The 20,871-nt window shown below is 49.0% G+C and overlaps 1 protein-coding gene across 2 annotated transcripts; it reads right to left on the reverse strand.

The window, feature by feature from the left end:
• Positions 1-301: 301 nt before the first annotated feature.
• On the reverse strand, positions 302-20,514 carry acss2 (acyl-CoA synthetase short chain family member 2). Of its 2 annotated transcripts, XM_085344164.1 has the most exons (19): positions 19,849-20,514; positions 17,854-18,049; positions 13,027-13,118; positions 12,789-12,892; positions 12,643-12,715; positions 11,070-11,145; positions 9,990-10,098; positions 9,470-9,517; positions 6,292-6,429; positions 5,138-5,308; positions 4,819-4,952; positions 4,618-4,750; positions 4,362-4,418; positions 3,223-3,303; positions 3,018-3,126; positions 2,636-2,704; positions 2,118-2,294; positions 1,940-2,014; positions 302-1,792 (listed from the first exon to the last, which is right to left on the reverse strand). In XM_085344164.1, the coding sequence occupies exons 1-19, from the start codon at positions 19,970-19,972 to the stop codon at positions 1,665-1,667; spliced, it is 2,094 nt and encodes a 697-aa protein (XP_085200290.1). In that variant the 5' UTR covers positions 19,973-20,514; the 3' UTR covers positions 302-1,664. The 2 variants fall into 2 exon arrangements, with proteins under 2 accessions (XP_085200290.1, XP_085200291.1); XM_085344165.1 differs by lacking the exon at positions 9,470-9,517.
• Between the last annotated feature and the right edge of the window lie 357 nt (positions 20,515-20,871).

Below are 20,871 nucleotides of genomic sequence, written 5' to 3' on the forward strand. Positions count from 1 at the left end.
GGAATAACAGAAGCAATAATACTTGAAGCTGACTTTACTACCAACTTAAAAATTATAAAGACAAATAATTTATCGAATGAAGGAGTGATGTGGCTGAAGATAAACGGCATCACGTGGAAACTGCACAGAATCAGCTGATAAACAGCAGCTTTGATTGGTCCTTATGGGCTAAAATGGTGCATCAACGATTTGTTGTTGTTGAGTCTGAACTTTAACTGGTGTCATCAGATATCCTTGATTTTGCAGTATGAAACATTTGTGCAGGAACAAAGAGGTGAGAGGAGCAGAGGCAGTAGTCATGTTCATTTACTGTCATTGCAAACACTTTGACACAAACAGGGAAACAAACAAAACGCCAAACTGCAAATCAGCTGCGTTCTTTCCTCCACCCGAGTCAGACAGACAGGAAGAGCTTCTCGAGTTTGTAACCCAGCTCACTGCTGCACATGTGGTTGGCACACTGATACAAACAACAGAATTAAAAAATAAAGGACAATAAAAGCTGAAATCGAACCGGCCTTTAAATCACAATCAGACGTCTGTCGAGCACACAGAGAAAGCTTTCAGGGCTCCAACAACCTGCTTCAAAGTGTTCTCACTTTAATCCACAGACCTAGTGTTCATGTTTTCACTCCCACCTCAAATTAAACCACATCGTTCACAATTCAGGTTTTTAGTCTGAACCCCAAACAGAGCACAAACTCTGCTGGTTCGGTCTTTTTATAGAGTAAAGTCAGCAGGTCGATGAGTTATGAGTCACTGAAGGTTTTCTCTGGTTCCTCCAGACTGACACACGAGCCGATCGCTGCTCAGCTGTTACAAACAAAACAAAAACAGCAGGACAGAAGACCCGAGGTGCGATCGCAAAAGTCTGAGAAGAAATCATGTTCAGAGGCGGCTCGTCCCCGTGCGCCTCTTCCAGCATCGCTCTGGTTTATAGACTGCTCCTCAGGAAGTCCCGCTCTCCGTCGTGTTGACTTCCTGCAGCAGCGCTGAGAGGTCCGGAGGTACCCGAGGAGACGGACTGAAGGGGAGATCCAACGCTCAATCCCGGATCATTGGTGGATGCAGATTCCTGGAAGCTTTGATCATAAATCAGAAGCATGCAGACACACAAACCTAAAAGATTCCTACATAAAAAAGGGACTACGTTAAAAGTAAAGCCGAGCGTTTTCATGGTTAGCTAATCGTCAGCATACAAAACGGTACTGTGGCACGACGGGAGGGGAGGAGTCAGCGTGGGAGAGGGGTAGCGCTTCACATCGGCCTTAAACCAGGAGACCGACACCCGACATCGGTCAGGTGCCTCTTAGCTCATCTTTGGCTAAAAAACTGGGAGAAGACCAACATGAAGTGTTACCCTGATCCTCAACCGCTCAGCTCGACTGCAGGGCGGTTAGAGCAGCGGCGTCAACATCTGGAAACATCTGCAGGTGGACGTGCAGACAGATGTGACGGTTTGAGGAGTTACTGCACATGTGGACACGCCTACGATCTACCTGCAGCCAAGCCTTCTCACATCATCACCATCAGGAGCTAAAGGTTGTTTGCTGTACAAGTTTATGGGCTCCTTCCTCCTCCTCCTCCTCCTCCTCGGCTGGTTCGCAGCAGCTGTTCCTGCGTGTGGCTGCAGTCGGCGTCTCCCTCCGAGGATCCCGGAGGCGTCACACCGCCGTGCAGCATCTGTTCTGGAAGAGCTGCTCGACCACCGTGGAGTCCGCCAGCGTGGAGACGTCGCCCAGCTCCCGCTCGTCACAGGCGATCTTACGGAGCAGCCGCCTCATGATCTTCCCTGCAGACGGAGAGAAGGCAGAGCTCGGCTTCAGCAGAGCGACTACAGGTGCGACCGCGTCAGCCGCAGGTAAAAACGACACACCTGAGCGTCGAGGAGGAACCCTCACACGTCTCTAACGTGAAACAGAGCAGCTAGCTTCGTTACCAGATCTGGTTTTGGGCAGTCCGGGCGCGTTCTGGATGTAGTCGGGTGTGGCGATGGCGCCGATCTTCTCCCTCACTGTGAACACGAAGTATAACTCGCGTCAGATGATGAGAGCTCACAGATCAACAAGCCTGACAGGAACGAAGCTTCGGAGGAGACTTACAGTCCCTTCACCCACCTTGCTTTTTTAGCTCCGCCTCCAGCTCGCTGTTGTACATCACGCCATCATTGAGCGTTACGAAGCAGTAGAGGCTCTCTCCTTTGACCGGATGAGGTCTGCCCACCACGGCGGCCTCGGCGACGGCCTCGTGCTCCACCAGAGACGACTCCACCTCAGCTGTGCTCAACAAGTGACCTGGAGGGCAGACGGGTCACCGTTACACCAGAAATCACCCTCGGGTGTCAGACACGAAGACGAGCGCATAAAACACGCAGGAACGCGCTGAGACGTAAAAAAGCTCAGAACAGACGAGAAGGTGCAAAATAAAATCTATTAAAAGTTTTTAAAAATGATCATTTAATAAAAGAAACTTAATAAAATCAAATAAGAATTAGTTTTGGATTTTATACACTTACAGATCAGAATCCCTGCGGCTGCGTATGAAACAAGTTTACAGAGCAACAGCTCCCTCTGCTGGTCAGACAGGTGTTTAACAGCTGGGTTTCACAGGCAGTCACTGGGTGGTCGCGTCTTACCTGAGACGTTCAACATGTCGTCTATCCTTCCTGTGACCCAGAAGTACCCGTCCTTGTCTCTACGGCAACCTGCGAGAAAATGAAGGGGCGGGATTAAAAAGTTTAGTGCAGCCGAGACGCCGAGTCGTGTTTTAGATCCACAGCAGCTGTGAAAGCCACACAGACCTGTGGCCACGCCCCTTTAGAAACGCCTGGTTAATAATAAATATTACAGGTTACTTCATAAATGAGAAACTTCTGATGTGCTAAGGTTTCAAACGGTCGCTGCAGAGGCCTCAGTCTGACGCAAATACGAGCGAACACGTGAAAAGTTTGTGTAAAAGTCGCCGAGTTCGTCTCTTTGACGCTTGCAGAGTCGAGTCAAACATGACGCGCTGCTCACCGTCTCCTGTGACGTAGTATCCTGGAAACTTCTTGAAGTAGGTGCTTTCAAACCTCTCGTGGCTTCCGTAAACGGTGCGCATCACGCCGGGCCACGGCTGCTTGAACACCTGTGTGAGAGGGCGGAGACAAACGGCAGGTGTGACGCGCTCGCAGACGCGCATGAAGCACGAAGACAAATAAAGGCTCATTTACTCAAGGCTGACCAGGTATCCTTCGCTGGGCCCCTCCAGCTCCTCCCCAGACTCGTTCAGGATGGCCGGCACCACGCCGAAGAACGGGAGCGTCTGTGGGGACACGCGGGGGAGGGGGGAACCGAAAGCAACGAAATGAAAAAGAAAACATTTTTAAAAAGACGATAAATGGTGAGAAAACCTGATTGACTTGTTTCTGCGTTTAATGTCTTTTTACTTCACTTCTATCACCAGCTTTCCTCGCTTCCCTTTTTCCTTCATGAATTTATCTTTAAATGTTTTTGTTTTCAGATTTACAGGTTTCCTTTGTCTTGTTTGTGGTGACAGAAGCATAAAGGCGGGTCTCACCTGGACCCAAACGCATCGTCAGCACTTTCTTAGATGTAAAGTTTTGAACCTTTTAAACCCAAAGTCTGCCAGAGCTCCTCTTCATGCCCATAGTAACTACACAAGCTGTGGAATAAACTACAAACAATAGAAAATCATTTGTGATTCTGTTTTTGTTTGTTTTCAAACACATTTCAGAGGTTTATCCCTCAAAACTGTAAATGCAAAAAAAAAATTGCAAATATCCAAGCACGGGAAATTTTTGAGCATCTTCATAGTTTCATTTTTGAGATGCAATAATTTTTATAAACTGCAGGAAAAACAAAATAAATATCATTGTGCACAGTTTTCAAAGAAAACAGCATAAACCTGTTTTCTTTCGAGCCTCTCAGGAACCACACAGGAGTCAAACGTGACGTTCAAACACAGCAGGAAACCTCTGAAAGGCCCTGCAGGGAAAAAACTACGTTTCCACCAAAAATGACGTCACAGATCAGCAACGCTCGTGTCTGGATTATGATGATTTTGTTGTTGTCAGTGCTTTTACAGCATTTTTGCAAGAAGCCGTTTGTGGAAGGAAAATGTGAGCGGAGACTAGATATAAGCAAGTACGACTCGTCCAGTTTCACATGCAAAGAAAATGATTGTGCTAGCCTACGTGGGTGTAATTCTACTGGAATTTAAAAACAGTTGTGCACAGCTGCAAAGGGCTTAAAAGGGTTAAAAGCCTCGATCACTGTTTTATCTTATTGTCTTCATTTAACCTTTTAACGTTTCTCCCAAACACACGTTTGAACCTAAACGTCATGTTCAGCCTTACTCACAGCAGATCCAGGCTTCATGGGCGTGGCCGCGGGCAGAGGAGTCAGGACATGTCCTCCCTGAAAACAGAAAGCAACTTTAATCTCAGGCAGCCGCCCAGCAGGGGGCAGCACAGCCCACAGTCTGAGGTAAAAGCTCAGCAGAGAAACAGCAGGTGCACAAAGAAGCAGAAAGGCAGGTTGGAAATGGAGACCGATCTGTTCTACATAAAGACGTTTGGAAGCGGCGGTGCTGAAGCTGCAGGAAACCATCACTCACCGTTTCCGTCTGCCAGAAGGTGTCGACTATCGGGCACCTCTTCTCGCCGACCACGTTGTAGTACCACTGCCAGGCCTCGGGGTTGATGGGCTCTCCGACCGTCCCCAGAACCTTCAGAGAGCTTCGCTTGTACCTGCACACAAAGGCACAGGTGAGTTACCCCGCAGGCTCCTCGTGGAGGGAGGAGGGGCCTCGGCTCACCTCTGCACCGGCTCGTTTCCAAACTTCATCAGCAGCCTGATGGCGGTGGGAGCCGTGTAGAACTTGGTGACGTTATATTTGTCCACGATCTCCCACATACGGCTCACGTCGGGGTAGGTGGGCAGACCCTCGAACTGACGCACACAAAAGATTCATGTACAAAAATAACTGCAGGAAGTTTGGAGGAAGTTCCAGCCTCTGATCATCAGACAGCTTTGGACTCATCTATCCGGGTTAAACCGTCGCAGACACATCAGTGTTACATCACACGTCAGCCCACACCTGTAAACAGGAAGTCTGAGCGCGCTCGCACACTCACCAGGACGCTGGTGGCCCCGTTGGCCAGCGGGCCGTAAGTGATGTAAGAGTGCCCGGTGATCCACCCGATGTCCGCCGTGCACCAGTACACGTCGTCGGGCTGGTGGTCGAACACCACTTTGAAGGTGGTGGCGGTGTAGAGCATGTAGCCGCTGACGGTGTGGAGAACTCCCTGCAGGCGAGACGAGAGGAGCGAGGAGCATGTGAGCAGGCTCAACGTGATCAAAACAGGAAGTCATCAAATGACCCCACAGTTATTCCACTTCCTGTTACTCCAAATATGAGCTGCAGTGTGGGTACCACCCGTTTCCAGCAGATCTTAGTAGTTAAATGTGTGGAAGAAGCAGCTGGTGGAGGTGGGTGGAGGTGACGCTCAATGAAAGTTAGGGACAAATGCAATCGCATGGCAGGATGCTGCAAATGGACCAGGTGTGCCCCGCCCCTCGCTGTGACAGCCGGGAGCGTCTCCAGCGCCCCTGATCTGGATGAGTCGATGAGCTGGGACTTCCCCTGCTGTCGATCCCTTCTAGCACAAACCCAAACACTGTTTATTGTTGTGGCCATTTTTGATTTTGTTTATACATTTTGTATTCATTTCTGTTTTTTCTTTAAAGTTGTAACAATATGCTGACCTGGTTTGTTATGTAAATTTGTAATTTATTTTATTTTTGGAAAGTGATTGGTTTATTAGCTTATGGACCCTCCCATTAATCAAGGGCTTGCGAGCACCCTGGAGGCGTGTGGTAAAGATGTTTGTTTGTCAGATGATTTGGCAAACAATGATTTTTTGACCACTTTTTGAACTTGTTAAAGCAGATTAACTTTCGTTTCATTTTAAGCTGTAAGAAGTTATTTGGTTGATTTCTGTTCATAATTTTCCACGAAATAAACATCATTTAGTTTTAAACGATGAAGTCAGAAGTTCTAAAACAAACCTGTCACCACCCACGTTTGGAAAATAAAGGCCGTGACAGTTTATGGTTATAACATTCATGTCTCACTCTCCGGCTCACAGACACCCTGAACGAGTTACTGAAGCTCCGCCTGCTGCGGTGAGCAGGTGATGATGAAGGTGGGCTTTCCTCAGACACAGAGTATCTGAGCAGGACGCCTCATTAAGTGAGACGCAGGTGACCCACAGGTGTGTTTCCTCACCTTCGGCTTGCCGGTCGAGCCGCTGGTGTAGAGGATGAAGAGTGGGTCTTCAGAGTCGCACCACTCTGGTTCACACTCGTCTGAGACGCCACGCAGCAGAGCGTGCCAACACAGGTCCACCTCGGGGTTCCACGGCACCTGAACACGCGCATGCACGCGCACACACACACACACACACACACGTGAAACTGCCAAAGTCGTGCCTGAAACCCGGTCGATCGGCCTGTAAACATTCAGACCTGTAAAATCTAAGACACCAAACAGTTAGTCTGACACTCACACCTTCAAACTACTGAAGACAGTGAAGAAGAAGCAGCAGCTGTGAATCTGAGAGAACAGAGCCACAGAGAGTTAGAGAGGCCACGCCCACTGGTTTCCTGCGTGTCCATCAGACCCCGGGCGACGCCAGCGTTTTTAAAAACCACACAAAGGAACCTGAAGCCGAGATATTAAAATATGTCCAACGATGAATTTAATGTCAGCGGCACGTTTCAGACGAATCATCTGGGAGATTATCCGATAACTAACGAGGATCCGGAATAAAACGCTCCTCCCACGGAGGAGCAAAGGCTGCAGCTGTCTGGGGCAGGGGCGCGCTCCACCCGGGCACACGCGGCGGTTCAAACTACAGGGTCTCCATCTGGGAATGCCGAAGAAGAAAGCCGTGAACACCGAGCGGGTGGATTTTACATACGTACCAATGTTTGATTCTCAAAGTTACATTTACAAAATAAATAAATATAAATTTTATTGTGTACGTTTCGTAAACTCAGTAAAAACCCAGCTCACTGACAGCACACCTGACGGAGCCAACACCACCTTCAGGTGACGTCTTCTATTCCAGCACCAAACACTGACCTGTGTTAAAGGTCCAGATGTGACTGCAAAAACATCTGGACTATGTAAATGCTTTAAAGCGGACGTGAAGGACGAGTCGGCAACAATCTCCCATTACTCCCAGTGCGTTGGCTGCGTGGCCGCTTGGCTCCATCTCGTTTGCCTTTTTGAGCCAAAAACAATCCGCTGACGAGCCGCGTTCACACAGGAAATCGACCCGGGTCTGATGTCACAGAGTTGCGGCTCCCACGATGCTCGCGGTCGAACAGGAAGATACAGAGCTGACGGGTGAACGTCGAGTGGGCGGGGCCTCGGGTTGGTTCCAGCTAAAATAAATCTGCTCAGGTTTACATGCAGAGGAAAGAAGAGCAATTACCACCCTGGGACCTGAATCTTACCTGGCTGTTGCACAGGTAAGCTCTGGTGGGCAGGTACGTAGCGTGAAAACACGAGGCCCCGCCCGCATCTTGGTTAGCGAGGAAGAATCAGAGCTCTGTTTGTATCCAGAACTGGACCTGGTGCACCTCAAGGCTCTAGTTTGGGTCCTGCCTTGGTTGCAGTCTACATGTTGCCACTGGCTCCATGTTCTCACGCTACAACCTCTCATTTCAGGTTGCAGAGGACTTGCATCGATCTGCCTTTGAAAGCAGGGACAGACTCACTGCAGCTGTTATGCAGCTGATGTCAAACAGTGGATGGCTTCAGTTTTTAAATGAAACAAAACAGAAGTTGTCATTATTGGTAACTGGACCAGGCCTCTCTTCATCGTCTCCAGCTGCTCCACAATGCAGCTGCTCGTCTGCTGACTGGCACTAAACTGAACCCAGTGTCGGCCTCTCACTGGCTCCCGGTTCCTCACAGGGTCCAAATCTTACTTTTTGTTTTTAAATCACAAACCGGGCGAGCCCCTTCTCACCCGTCTGAGCTCCTGTTGGTTTATGCTCCAGGAAGAACCGCGAGGTCCAGGTCAGAACTAAGCTTAACTACTCCTGGACTGAAGTGTGGTGGTGACAGAGGCTTCTCTGTGGCAGGACCCAGACTCTGCAATAGTCTTCCTCTTAATATTAGACCTGCACAAACACTCTAACACTTTAAATCATCACTAGAGACACATTTTATGGTCTGGCTTTTCACACACGTTGAACATTTTGGTTTTAACAGCCTTATTTGTTGTTGTTTTTATTGACTTGTTTTCCTATATTTTACTGCATCATTGTTGTGCATCTTATTGACTTTACACTGTTAAGCACTTAGTGCAGCATGAGCTGTTGGTGATGTGCTATACAAATCAACCCGACCGTCACCGTTTCAACGTTACGTGTGTCAAAGTGCGAAACATCTGCACCAGATGTGTGATGACATCAGAGCAGCGATGCGGTTTATAACCCAGCCCACCTGATTACCCTGGGAAACAACAAGGGGCGGAGTCCTCTGACATCTACCTGTGGTTCATGTATGTGTCGGCGACACCACCCATAGCTTACCACCGTCAGGCACTGCTGACTCGAGTCATCAATCGAGCGGTGCGAACAGCTTGGTGGGCTCACCTGAACCGAGTAAAAACCAAAGTCCTCCGTCTGTCACTTCATCGTAGCGAGCGCCTCGTTCAGCGTGCACTCTCACTGAGGGATGGCTGAGTCATCGATTAGTCTTCATCCGTGTCTCCGGATTTTATTTTCCGGACAAACGGAGCTCTGATTCTTCCCGACTGGCAGCGTTTAGAGGAGAGAAGCGTTACAGCAGGTTTATCAGACACCGAGTCGTCTCAGGGCGTGGACAACGCCCACAGGCGAGCGCTCGCCTCCGTCAGGACTCACAGGTGAAAGTGCACAACACGAGGAGTGTTTGCACAACAAAGAGAAAGTGTTAGTGTTAATCCACACTCAGAATTCACTTTTTATTCCAGCGAGTTTCAACAGTTCAGACAAAGATGCGACAGAAAGCAGCAGCACTTCCATCTTTGAAGGTTTCCTCTAAACGCAGCGCTGAATGATGTCATTATTTAATGTTCTCCAAATATTTAAAACTCATTTCAGATCTAAAGAAAATCTGTTTTTATTGGTTTAATCTGAACTGTCAAAAATCAGAGGAACAAACTGCTGCTGCAGGTAAAACAATAAATCAGCAACGAGAGCTTTTAAATCTTATCAGAGCTTTTGAAAGGACGATGCCAAAAATGACTGAAAGCTTCCAAACGCTCAGTGAGACTTGAAGCTTTCGCTCTTATCATGTTTATTGTTTCCGCTCCGCAGCAGATTCTGCAAATTCTTCTCAGAGTGAAACTCCCTCTAAAACAAAGAGTCGAAGCAAAGATGTTATCGAGGGTCAGCTGTGAAAATACCTTTGGTACGGGACGCGTTTTCTTTACTCTGCCCGCCTGTTTTTCCTGCTGGATGGGGGGAAGATGGAGGAGGAGGAGGAAGAGGAAGGAGAAGTAATGAGGGAGAAGGATTATTGAAAAGGAAGAACACAAAGATAAAAATCAGGATCCCCAAAATCAAATCGTGACAGTGATGAAGTTTGAAATTTCAGATTTAACAGAACAAAACAGAAAAAGAAAGAAAAGTCAGCATCCTGCAGTTCCTCTAGTGTCCAGCAGAGGCAGTGAGTCACTCCCACTCACTTCCTGGTTTGGTTTCCCCTTTATAAAATTTTCAGAGCCAATTTATAACCAGGAATTTCCACAAAACTCAAACTCTGAACGACTACAACGGAGGTCCAATCAGACGGCTCAGTGGCTACCTCCATCTGCAACAGGAAACACTGCCTCCATCAGGTCAGAAGTTACAGGCAGACCTGATGGTGGCGGCGCTCGCAGTGACTCAGGTGAGGAAGACAAAACCTTCAGGTGTGTGGTTTACCTGCAGATCGGGGCACGGCCGTTTGGCGGGAGGCGACTGCGAGCCCAGAATCCCCTCCGGTTCTTTGGACAGGTGCTTCAGCATGATACAGCGCCCGACCGGAAACCCTCTGCACAGACAGACAGACAGACACACATGCGTACGCGTCACTGTGACCTCACAAAGGTACGCAGCACCACCTAAACTCAAGGCAGGGGTGAGTAGATCCCACACTCTGCACTGCAATAGGAGCTCCCACCCATCAGTGTGTGCAGGCTCGATCATTCTCATGCAAACAACAAAAAGCACATTCATGCTGGAACAGCGATCACACACGTGAATCTATGGTGAAAAATCTACGTCACACCGAGCAGCAAGGTCTCACAGCACCAATCGGAGCACGAGGACCGGCTCCACACCGCGATGGTGGAAGACAGACTACAGGTGATAGCAGCAGCGATGACGTGCAGATACATAACCAGCCCAACACGGCTCGCTCTGCTGCAAGGAGCCGATAAGGAAAGCACAGGTATCAGCGGCGTGCTGCACGGCGCCGCTTTAACACAGAACGAGAGGGCAGCAACGTTACAGGTCACATGATTCCTGCCTTCATTTGTACTCAGTTCATAACAAAAAAAAAAAAGACTCCTCCCACCTGACTGTCTCAGATTTGCCTAAATGAGAACCTTTATTATGTGTGACATCATCAAACTGAGACAGAGTCGAACAGCTCCAATAACGACGAGCTCTTCCTGCAGCTGCTACAATAAAGTTTAACACGCAGCAGGAAGTCGAGTCTGGAGGATCTGTGACACACTGCGTCACGCCGCTCTGCTGGGACCAACAGCAGCCACGGTTGGAGGGGGTGAAGTCGCTCTGATAGGCTAACACACCTGAGCGTGTACTTGTTTACATATCTTTGTGGGGACCAACAGCCCGTCCCCACAAGCTTGAAGACATTCTTGAGACTCAAAATGTGGCTTTAGCATCAGGGTTACAGTTAGGTCATGGTTAGGCGTTCATGTCAATGACATGTCCTCACTAAGATATGACAACGTGTGTGTGTGTGTGTGTGTGTGTGTGTGTGTGTGTGTGTCTTACTTGTCTCTGCATTTCTGCAGCGCTTCATCAGCTAAGAGCTTCAGGTTGATCAGCTTATCTCCTCGATAGAAACCATCTACACACAAAAGGAAAGATGATTTATCCTGCCGTCAGACACACACACAGACGCACAGACACAGACACACACACAGACACGCGCATGCGCACAGACACGCACGCACAGACACGCACACACACACAGACACGCACACACGCACAGACACGCACGCACAGACACGCACACACACACACACACGCACACACACAGACACACGCACACACACAGACACACACAGACACACACAGACACACAGACACACACAGACACACAGACACACACGCACACACAGACACAGACACACACACGCACACACAGACACACACAGACACACACACACAGACACACACGCACACACAGACACACAGACACACACACACACACACTCCATTAGCTGGATTACAACCGTTGCTGGTTTCAGTAATCGGGGTTCAGACTGGGGACTCCTTCAGCTCAATGTCAGTAATAAATCTGCGTTAGTGCAGCAAAGAGCTGAAGTCAGCATCCTCCATTAATCAGTCGAACCTCCTCCGTGTCGGTCCGTCAGCTGATCAGATATGCTCTGCGTGGTTTCTGTACGCTGCTGCGTCACTCGAGCACACGGACCCCGACAGCCGAAGCTGTGACATCAGACTGGTGGAGCTCAGCTTTCACTGCAGCTCCATCAGCGAGTCACTCCCCATGTGCTCCACCTTCAGTCTGATCCTCGTCACTACAGCCAATCGCTCTCCCTTCCAGCAGAGCTGATGGGAAATGCTTTGCTTTACGCAGCAGCACCTGTGATGGTCACAGGTTAACTTTAGCTTTACTGTAAGATCCCAGCTTTAAAAATCCTCAGCGCCTAGTTTAAGGACGGATGCTTCCTCGCGATAACGTGCACACGGATTAACAAAGCATCAACTCTGCAGCTACGCCTGCACCAGTTTACCGAACCTCCACCTGTGCTGGTCACAGTTAACGGCAGCCACAGAGGCACCGGGCCTCATGATCTGCTTACAGGATGAATGAGTGTGTGGCCAATAACGCAGCAGATTAACTGGATTATATCACCACCCTCTAATCCAGCTAATAAGACTGATTATTGGCCCCAACTCAGCACCTCGGCCAGCGCCTCTCTTCACCGCCACGTCCAGCTTGGTGGGTGAAACGCGTGTGCACGCTGCATAAAAGGTGAAAGCGTGAACTCAAAGGTGCGCGTTTGGTATGAGATCATCAGGACGAATAAACGAGCAACATAAACGCTCCACCCTGACGCCGCGAGCGTCCCGGCTCCACCTCTGGGTGAAGACAGAGATCAATAAAGATGGAATGATTGGCGTGAGCAGCTTTTCGTGGGTCTGGATCTCGCTCCCCAGTTAACTCGGCCATTTCACCTTTTTTACAACCCACGAGTAGCTTATTGTCCAACCAAAGGAGGTCAGAGGTCAAGGTGAGACTCAACACTGCTACCACCCCCCTGCAGGATTAAGGATATCTTTAATGAGCGGGAACTTGTTGCAGGTGCGTGAGGCTGACCTGCAGTGATGAGCAGGCAGCACTGAGAGTCCACGATCCTCTCACACAGAGACTCTGCAGAGAAACCTGCAAACTGAGAGCAGCAGACCAGCGTTAGCCTCCATCTTTAACTCAAACCACCGTGTTCACGGGTGTCTGCAGCTCACCACGATGGAGTGGACCGCTCCGATGCGTACGCACGCCAACATGGCGACCACCAGTTCGACCACCATGGGCATGTATATGGACACGCGGTCGCCCTTCTTCACGCCTGGAGACAAAAAAGAGAAGCGAGCAGGATTTACGACTCGATCCAAATATCTGAGCACATAAAACCATCGTGAACGAAACCTTTCACTTCATAGAGCGCTGAGAGGGGGCGGTGCCAGCGAGCGGATAACTCACCCTGAGCTTTCAGGACGTTGGCGAACTGACAGACTCTCTGCAGCAGCTCCCTGTAGGTCACCGTCAGCTCGTCGCCGGGGTCGTTGCCCTCCCTGAAATCAGCATTCAACACATGCATTAAAAACAAACAACAAGATGTAAGGTTTCCTCACATCTCGATGCTTTCGTCCTCCGAGAGCCGATGACCTTCAGATCAGGAAACACATCACTAACACGCGACACCGGGCCTGTCACACGAGCTGATGAGCTCGACGGTCACTTTCCTGATTAAAGCCTCTGCTCTTTGTGCTCGCCAACGTCCGTCACATCGATTTCTGTGCTTGCGACCAAAATCTGTGTTTCTGGTTTGTGTTGCACTGTTTTAAGCTCAGAGATCAGTGACTGCGTACACACAACTTCCACACAAACATAGGGCGTAATTGTTAGGCCACAAAGCTGAGAGGAAGTTACAGTGAGCGTCGGCGGGAGGCTCCATGATGCACAGGAGTCGTTCAGGATCAAATCAAACCCTGAGCAGTCTCTCCTCTAGCTAATGTTAGCCAATGCTAGCTCGGCTAAGCTGGCTGCTGGTTTCACATCATTTTAAATCAGCCAAAGTTAAAAACCGTCACTGGATTCACGCAGCGCGGCGCCAAAGAGCAGCAGAGGCGTGATACTCAGAACAGTCAGGCTGATAACGGCACTGCTGGTACTACGTGACAGAAATCTGCACTTTGATTCAGTTTTCCACTGAACGGTCCCAGAGGTTAAAGTAACTGAGGGCCATCAACGACTTCATCAGGCCTCTGTGCAGGAAAACACTGATGTTCATGCTCTCTCAGAACAGGAGGTCACGTCCATCCAGCAGCACACTCGTGTAATAAGGTCAGCCTCCATGTAACGACCAACCAGAGCAGAAATTTGGGCAATTTCTCATATTTATAGATCCTGAAGGAGCCACACTGTGTTTGGGTGAAACTAATGATTGAATGACCTTTTACCCCAGACTGGACAAACAGGTTTTGGTGTTCCTTTAAGAACAACAACTCACAAACCAACCAGAGCAGAAACTCCAAGTCTTGGCACAGACTTGGTCTTGAGCAATCTTCACATTGTTGAAGTTGCCTCATGAAAACTTTCTGCTTTTTCACAACACGGCGTCATTCTGGCCGTTTCGGGAACTTGCAACAGCGACACTCGAGGGCACATCCTCCCTCCCTCTCCTGCACACGCGTGCAGTTTGCAGGGATGAGATGAAGCCTTTACAGCAGACAGAGGCGGACGAGCTGCGACAGCTCTGCCTCTGCAGATGATTGAAGCCCGGGCAGCTCGCCGGGCAGCTCGCCGGGCAGCTCGCCGGGCAGCTCGCCGGGCAGCTCGCCGGGCAGCTCGCCGGGCAGCTCGCCGGGCAGCTCGCCGGGCAGCTCGCCGGGCAGCTCGCCGGGCAGCTCGCCTCGCAGTGTTGCAGGCTGCAGACAGAATAATGTGGCTCAGATCCCACGTGGACAAACTCGACTACAAACAGCACCGAAAAACTGCAACTACAACCTCACACGCCTGCAGATTCACACACAGGCGCCCCCCTCACCCTCCTGTTAGATACACCGACATCGCCTCATTTACACACCTGCTGTCCACGCTGCCTGGACGCCAGTGAATCATCTCTCAGCTAGTTGAGTTCACCAACTCCAAACTGGAACCAGCCCAGAACGTGACTCTGTTCAGTGTAGTGCAGCTGCTCATTACACCTGAAACTGTTTGACTGCTGTTCGGAGCGCAGATGAAATTTGGCACAAACCAGGATTGAGGTTTATTTTTAAAAATTCATACATCTAAAAATAAGTTGCATACATTTCAGATCAAAGGCTGATTTTACAGTGAGCTGTGAAAACTTGTCAGTTTTACTTTCATAGTGTTGAACTTACAAACTTGCTAAAGAAAGAAAACGTTTCTTTCACAACAGGAAACTAACACCAAACACATTTCAGCTGCTTTCTAGAGCTTCGTGTTTGCCGTAAGAATGACGTTACGCTCGGCGGGGAAAAGCTGCATAAATTTGACACGTTTCAGGTGTAAAGTGCTTCTTCTGGCTCTCGCTCGTTTGTCGTCCAGTACGGACTGGTATCAGCTGCACAACCAGAACCTCAGCAGCAGCTGGGATCCCAATCTGCCTCTGTCTGCAGCAGCGAGGGGCGTTTCAACACTGCTGTGTGCACGTGCACGAGCGTGCATGAGCGTGTGATGGTGGGAGGGCCGCTCACATATCTGAGCGGTCTCTGTGACCCGCCTCCTGCTCTCAGCTGATTGGGACTCACAGCATGCAGCTGTGCTGAGTTCCCGACCTGTGCAGGCACTTCCAGGCTGATATCCGAGCTGCCGGGTCCGCGTGCCCGCCGTCGGGCTCACGCCCCTCTGGCGTGACTGATTGTGTGGAGGTGCTGGGCCATTTATAGCACCACCACATTAACACTTTCAGAGCTGCACACGTGTCTGTTTGTGCATTTTACAGGAGTCTCAGCAAGCAGTTACAGCACGACCAGAAAACACCTCTGACATCATTTGTTTTAAATTTGAGCCACATCGTTTAATTAGATCGTTAAACGGGACTGCGCACGTTCTCGAGCAGCAGCAGCTAATCTGGTGTTAACTTCTTCAGTGTTTAACAAGCTAACGCACACACTCTGGAAGCAAACACTCCAACAAAAGGTCACGGCGCTTCTTAGCCCAGTCATCACAGCAGCCTGTGTTAGAGGAACACACACGCACCTATAAATACACAACAGTGTTGGATTTATTTTCAACACTTGGCTCAAACGTCACTGAGACTCCAGGAGCTGTGAGGAGGTTTTTCACTGTCTCACAAAGATCAGACTCAGTCGCTCTGGGTCCTCTCCCCACTCAGAGGGGACCTGCTCAGGGTCTCACGCTCTGAGGAAAGAAGGTCAATACAGGAAAAGGCCAAAAACCCTTAAAATCAGCGGAGCTTCGACTCCATAACCAGCACTGAAACGACCCTGATAAAAACATTAAAATATATTATATTAGCTCCGCCTTGTTAAAGCAAGCTTCCTTCTAGTTGGCTGCCCCACACAAACAGGTGGGTGGAGCCTCTGACATCAACCTTCTCTCACCCCAACCAATCACAGCAGATGGCCCCGCCCCTCCCTGAGCCTGACCCGGAGGTTTCTTCCTGTTAAAAGGGAGTTTTTCCTCCCCACTGTCACCAAAGTGCTCATAGGGGTCATATGATTGTTGGGTTTTCTCGGTATCACCTTGAGGCGACTGTTGTTGGATAAATAAAACTAAATTGAATGAAACTGTGAAGTCAAACCTGGAGTTTTAAAAACATGACATGTTAGACTCGCTTCTCTCTGCTTTGTTATTAATGCCTGAGCATTTTCAGTTTAAATCCTCTAAAACAAACTGAGGTCAGTGATTTATGTGACAGGTTTAATGCTTCCTGCAGGGATTTCTCTCTGCTGCAGGCAGCCCACAGGTAATTCAGCTCTGACACGGGAACAGAGATGTCGAGTCTTAAAGGTGATCAGCTGCACTCGTGTGGAAACATTTTATTACTTCGAGCATTAATCAATAACCAGATTAATCTGCTGGATGACGCTCAGCAAACTTTGGACTGAACCTTCTGGATGCTTTCCAGAGATTGGTGGATAAAAGCCTCTCCAGTGACCTGCTGCTGCTTTCAGAAGCTCTGCTCGCAGCATCCACTCCTCTGTGACCACAGGACAGTGACGCAACGATGAAAGGAAGCCTGAGAGGGCAGAGCTGGCTTATCTAAAATGCCATTTATGTTCAAGTCTCTCAGACTTAAATCATTTTTATTCTGACGTGAAAATGAAACATTTTCTTCCTCCTCAGGCTGTGAGCTTCAGTGACATCACTCGTTTCAGATTCATGGTTGATAAACCCAACCACACAATCTGTTTGAGAGACGGAGACAAAGGAGAGGACGGCGGTGTACCATGTGCCCGTGCTCGGTCCTGCTACTGTTAGTGTTGTATCAGCCCCAAGAACGAACGGCTGGCTTGGACATGACAGCCAAAGTTCAAAGGTCGTGAGAACAAGATGCAGCTACTCAGAGGCCAAAAGCATTTTTAATTTTTTATATATTTGAGCCTGTTGTTTATATTTTTCCAGAATCTCGTATTTTCTTTTTTTCTTTTTTTCTTTTAAAATATGAGCTTTTACATATTATTTCTATGTAAGTGTTATTTTATTCGTCGAGTTCCTGCATTATCATCATTTTTAACTCATTGCTCTGATTAAGCTATTCCACTTGCATTTAATGTTTTGGCGTCTGTAACACAAACATCTGGGATAAGGTCGCTCCTCATTGGTCGAAGCGCCTGTGTGCTGGCTCACTGTAGCAACCAAACAGCAGTCACACCTTTGCTTTGTGCCAGTGCAGGTAAGACTGATGGAGAAACTCGCGTCTGTTTGGCTTTATTCACACCTGAGATTCACGATGTCGCCCCCACCCATGAACCAGCCCCCGCCTGCACGTGTCTGCCGGGGTCAGGGACTGGAGTCGTGCCTCTCTGTCCTCAGGGCGGACGAGCAGACTCAGCTGAGACGCCGAGTGAGTTCAGAGGGAGAGTCCTGCTGGCCCGACAACCGTCATGAGATGAAACTGGTTTTTGTTCTCCAGCTGTTTACAGGACCCAGTGATAAGAACACAGCTAACAGTGCTAATTTTATTTTAGTTATTTATTGGGGGGGGGGGGGGGGTCTCTTGATCAGAGTACACACACACACACACACACACACACACACACACGCCTGCATAACCGTGCGCTCATAGATCTGCTGAAATCACAGACACACACTGACCAGAAGAAGGCGACTTTATCGGCGAGCTTCTTCTCGTGGACGTTGCGGTCGAGCAGGTTGTAGCAGATGTTGGTGGACGCTCCCTCCATGCACTTGATGTAGATTTCTCCTTTGGTCACATCAAAGTTGTAGTCGAGGAACTGACCCGTGTGCTTGGTCTTCCAGAAGAAGTCCTTAGCAACGTCGCCCCAGAACTCTGCGGGACAGGAAGAGCGATCAGAGGGAGACGCATCAGTTTGCACATGAACTGTACGACTATTACAACAACAACAACAAACAGTAAATAAACATGGGGTTGCGGTTCCTTCAGTTACACACCCCGACGCATCTTCCATCACCACGGGCATCACTCCGTCTGTGACATCATCGTTAGCGTGGAAATACCAATGTACCCTTACACTGTATTATTACTGCAGTAACATCCTGGTACCATTTATTATTCTCTTTGTTGTATCACATAATTGCGTGGTTACATTATAACCGCCGTGTTACAGTATTTTACGCCCTGTTGTTCTTCCTGAGGACAGTTTATGTTCCAAGTACAGAGTTTATGCTCGTTACAAATACAGTTCATATTAAATATGTCTGCCCTCCTGACGCACTGCTCTGATGTGTTTACAGTTTGTTTTTAACACTAACACACACACACACACACACACACACACACACACACACCTGAAAAGGTGTCGCTTACAGCAGAGCCTATAAACAGCCGGCTTTAATCACCGTTAATAATCAACCAGCTCAGGTTAAACTGTTTAACAGCTGCTGCTGCAGCCAGACGCCGCTTTGCAACGTTTTCCTCTAAAAACTGTCATCTGTGCATGAAGCCTGCAGCACAGACCGGCTGATATCATGCTTTACACACCTCCCTCCAGGAAACCACCTGAGCAGGTAAAACTACTTCCTTACTGCCACCAAACTAAAATAATCTCAAAGTTCATGTCTATGGGTTACACTAAACTACACTTATTACAAACAGAACAGCAAAACTTTCTTTCAAGTCATAAAGAGAAGTTTCATGTTATTTTTGCCCAAGCGGTCATTTAGCTTCTGAAACAGAACAAAGATGACATGAGTCTTTGCATGGTTTTATGTGACACTCTGCTACATGTTTAATTTTATAGATGCTGAATCTTTTCAGCTTCTTCGGCCTATTGGTATCAAAGTTGTTTCCCATTACAATAAATGGATTACATAAATGCTTGGATCATTCATTGTCACCCTCACTAAACTTTGATGGCTTTAACAGCAGCCTGCGTAGCCACGATGCCAACACGCCGTTGTGTTTCCAGAGGTGACCACATGTGGATGAGAGGGTGGAGTCAAAGGTATCACCAAATGCTGTGCGGTCACCAAGCTGCATCCTTGGACCGTATTAGTGCATCAACCCGGAGAACCGCCTTCTCAGATGATTAGTGCAGTGACCTCACAGCAGACATTACTGGTCACATGATGTCATCACAAAGCTCCAAAAGGCTCCAACAGCACAAACACGACCCAGAGGTCCAGTTCTGGGACTCTATGGGTACCGACTCAGTGCTGGCGCCTCCGCTGGTCACTAGAGGAACTGCAGCTTTCACACCCAAAATCTTGTGTTTCTTTTTGTATTTAATCCATTTCATCTTTTTGGATTTGTGGTTTTCAGCTAACTGGTAAGACTAAATTGGTCTCCATGGTCTCTGGCTATGATGTCACTGCACCTGCCTGATCGCTTGAATCCAAACCAAAGAGCGGAAAATGTCACAGATCAAAGGAGAGCACAGAGGGCACGCGCAGGGAGCGGTGCATCTGTACATGAAGACAGGTCTACACTCCACCCCCGTGCGCGTGCATTCCGGGACTATCTGCACCTGCCCATTCACACTTTATAAGTTTAGCTGACTGTACGATGACGTTTCTGCACTTCTGCTTTAACCCTGACCCATCACCTGTGTCACCTGGGGTCGCAGGTGTCGTCTTTGCTACCTGAGCTACCGTTTTGAGGAGACTCACCGTCCGGGTTGTCCACGGACTTCATGTAGAGCTCTCTGTACTTGTCGAAACTCGGGACGTGAGCCTCCTTCAGCTCCTCGGAGCCGTGGAACACGTTCTCCTGCGGGGGTTTCTCAGGGATCATGTCTGAAACTCGAGCCGTGAGCTCAGCTTCCAGAAGAAACAACGGGTCTAGCGGGCAGGTGTCCTTCAGCTGCAATTAATGAATGGTGGCTACGAGGCTAGCAGGGTGCCAGCTAACGGCTAGCAGCAAAGTTCATTTAGACTTCCTTGTTCTGCAGGAGCTTTTTTGTTGAGCTTCCGCTCAGACTTTGTGTGCAGAAGCCGAGCTTGGACCGCAAACTCGCAGGTGCGTCTGTAAACCGGATCCCAGGTGAGTGTGGGTGCAGCTCCCGTGGACTCTGTCCGCTCCTCTCGAGGAAAGTCCTGCAGATCGGACACGGAGCAGCTAACAGGCTAACGCGCTGAGCTAACAGCCTTCAGGAGAAAGAGAATTCACACGCGTGCGCAGAAGATTCCTCCCGCTTCAGCGTGTAAAGTGTGTTCTGGATAAATGTGGGCAGCAGTTGGACCTCTGGCCGAGCAGAGCCTGTGTGGACTCTCCGAAGGAGCCGCTGAGAGGGTTTCGTCTCTGAGCTGACAGGTCGCAGCTCCTTCTTTTTCTTCTTCTGCTCCAGGAAAGCGTGTGGCGCTGAGCGCTGTTTGGCTCCAGGGGCAGCCAATCAGAGATCACCGCTGATTCGCGGACTCACGGAACTGTAAGAATTTACAGTACTAACAATAATAAACAGGGCTGGTGCTGCATTCAAGTGCTTCTCACACAGGGTTTAAGATAGTAAAAGTTTTGTTTATTCAATTTTGGCTCAGTCTCGGTACTGTGCAAAAGTCTTGAACTTACATTGTGCTGGGAAAATGAGAAATAGGTAAAGCGATGAATGGAAATCCAGTTTAGAAGCCAAAAACAGAATTTATGTGATTCTAATGACCGTCAAGTCGGACAGATGGTGTTGCACGGTGAATCCA

The sequence above is a fragment of the Diplotaxodon limnothrissa genome, linkage group LG20 (genome assembly GCF_057381915.1).
Source record: "Diplotaxodon limnothrissa isolate DT_005_m linkage group LG20, D_limnothrissa_male_GT1.1, whole genome shotgun sequence".
In the NCBI taxonomy this organism is placed as follows: domain Eukaryota; kingdom Metazoa; phylum Chordata; class Actinopteri; order Cichliformes; family Cichlidae; genus Diplotaxodon; species Diplotaxodon limnothrissa.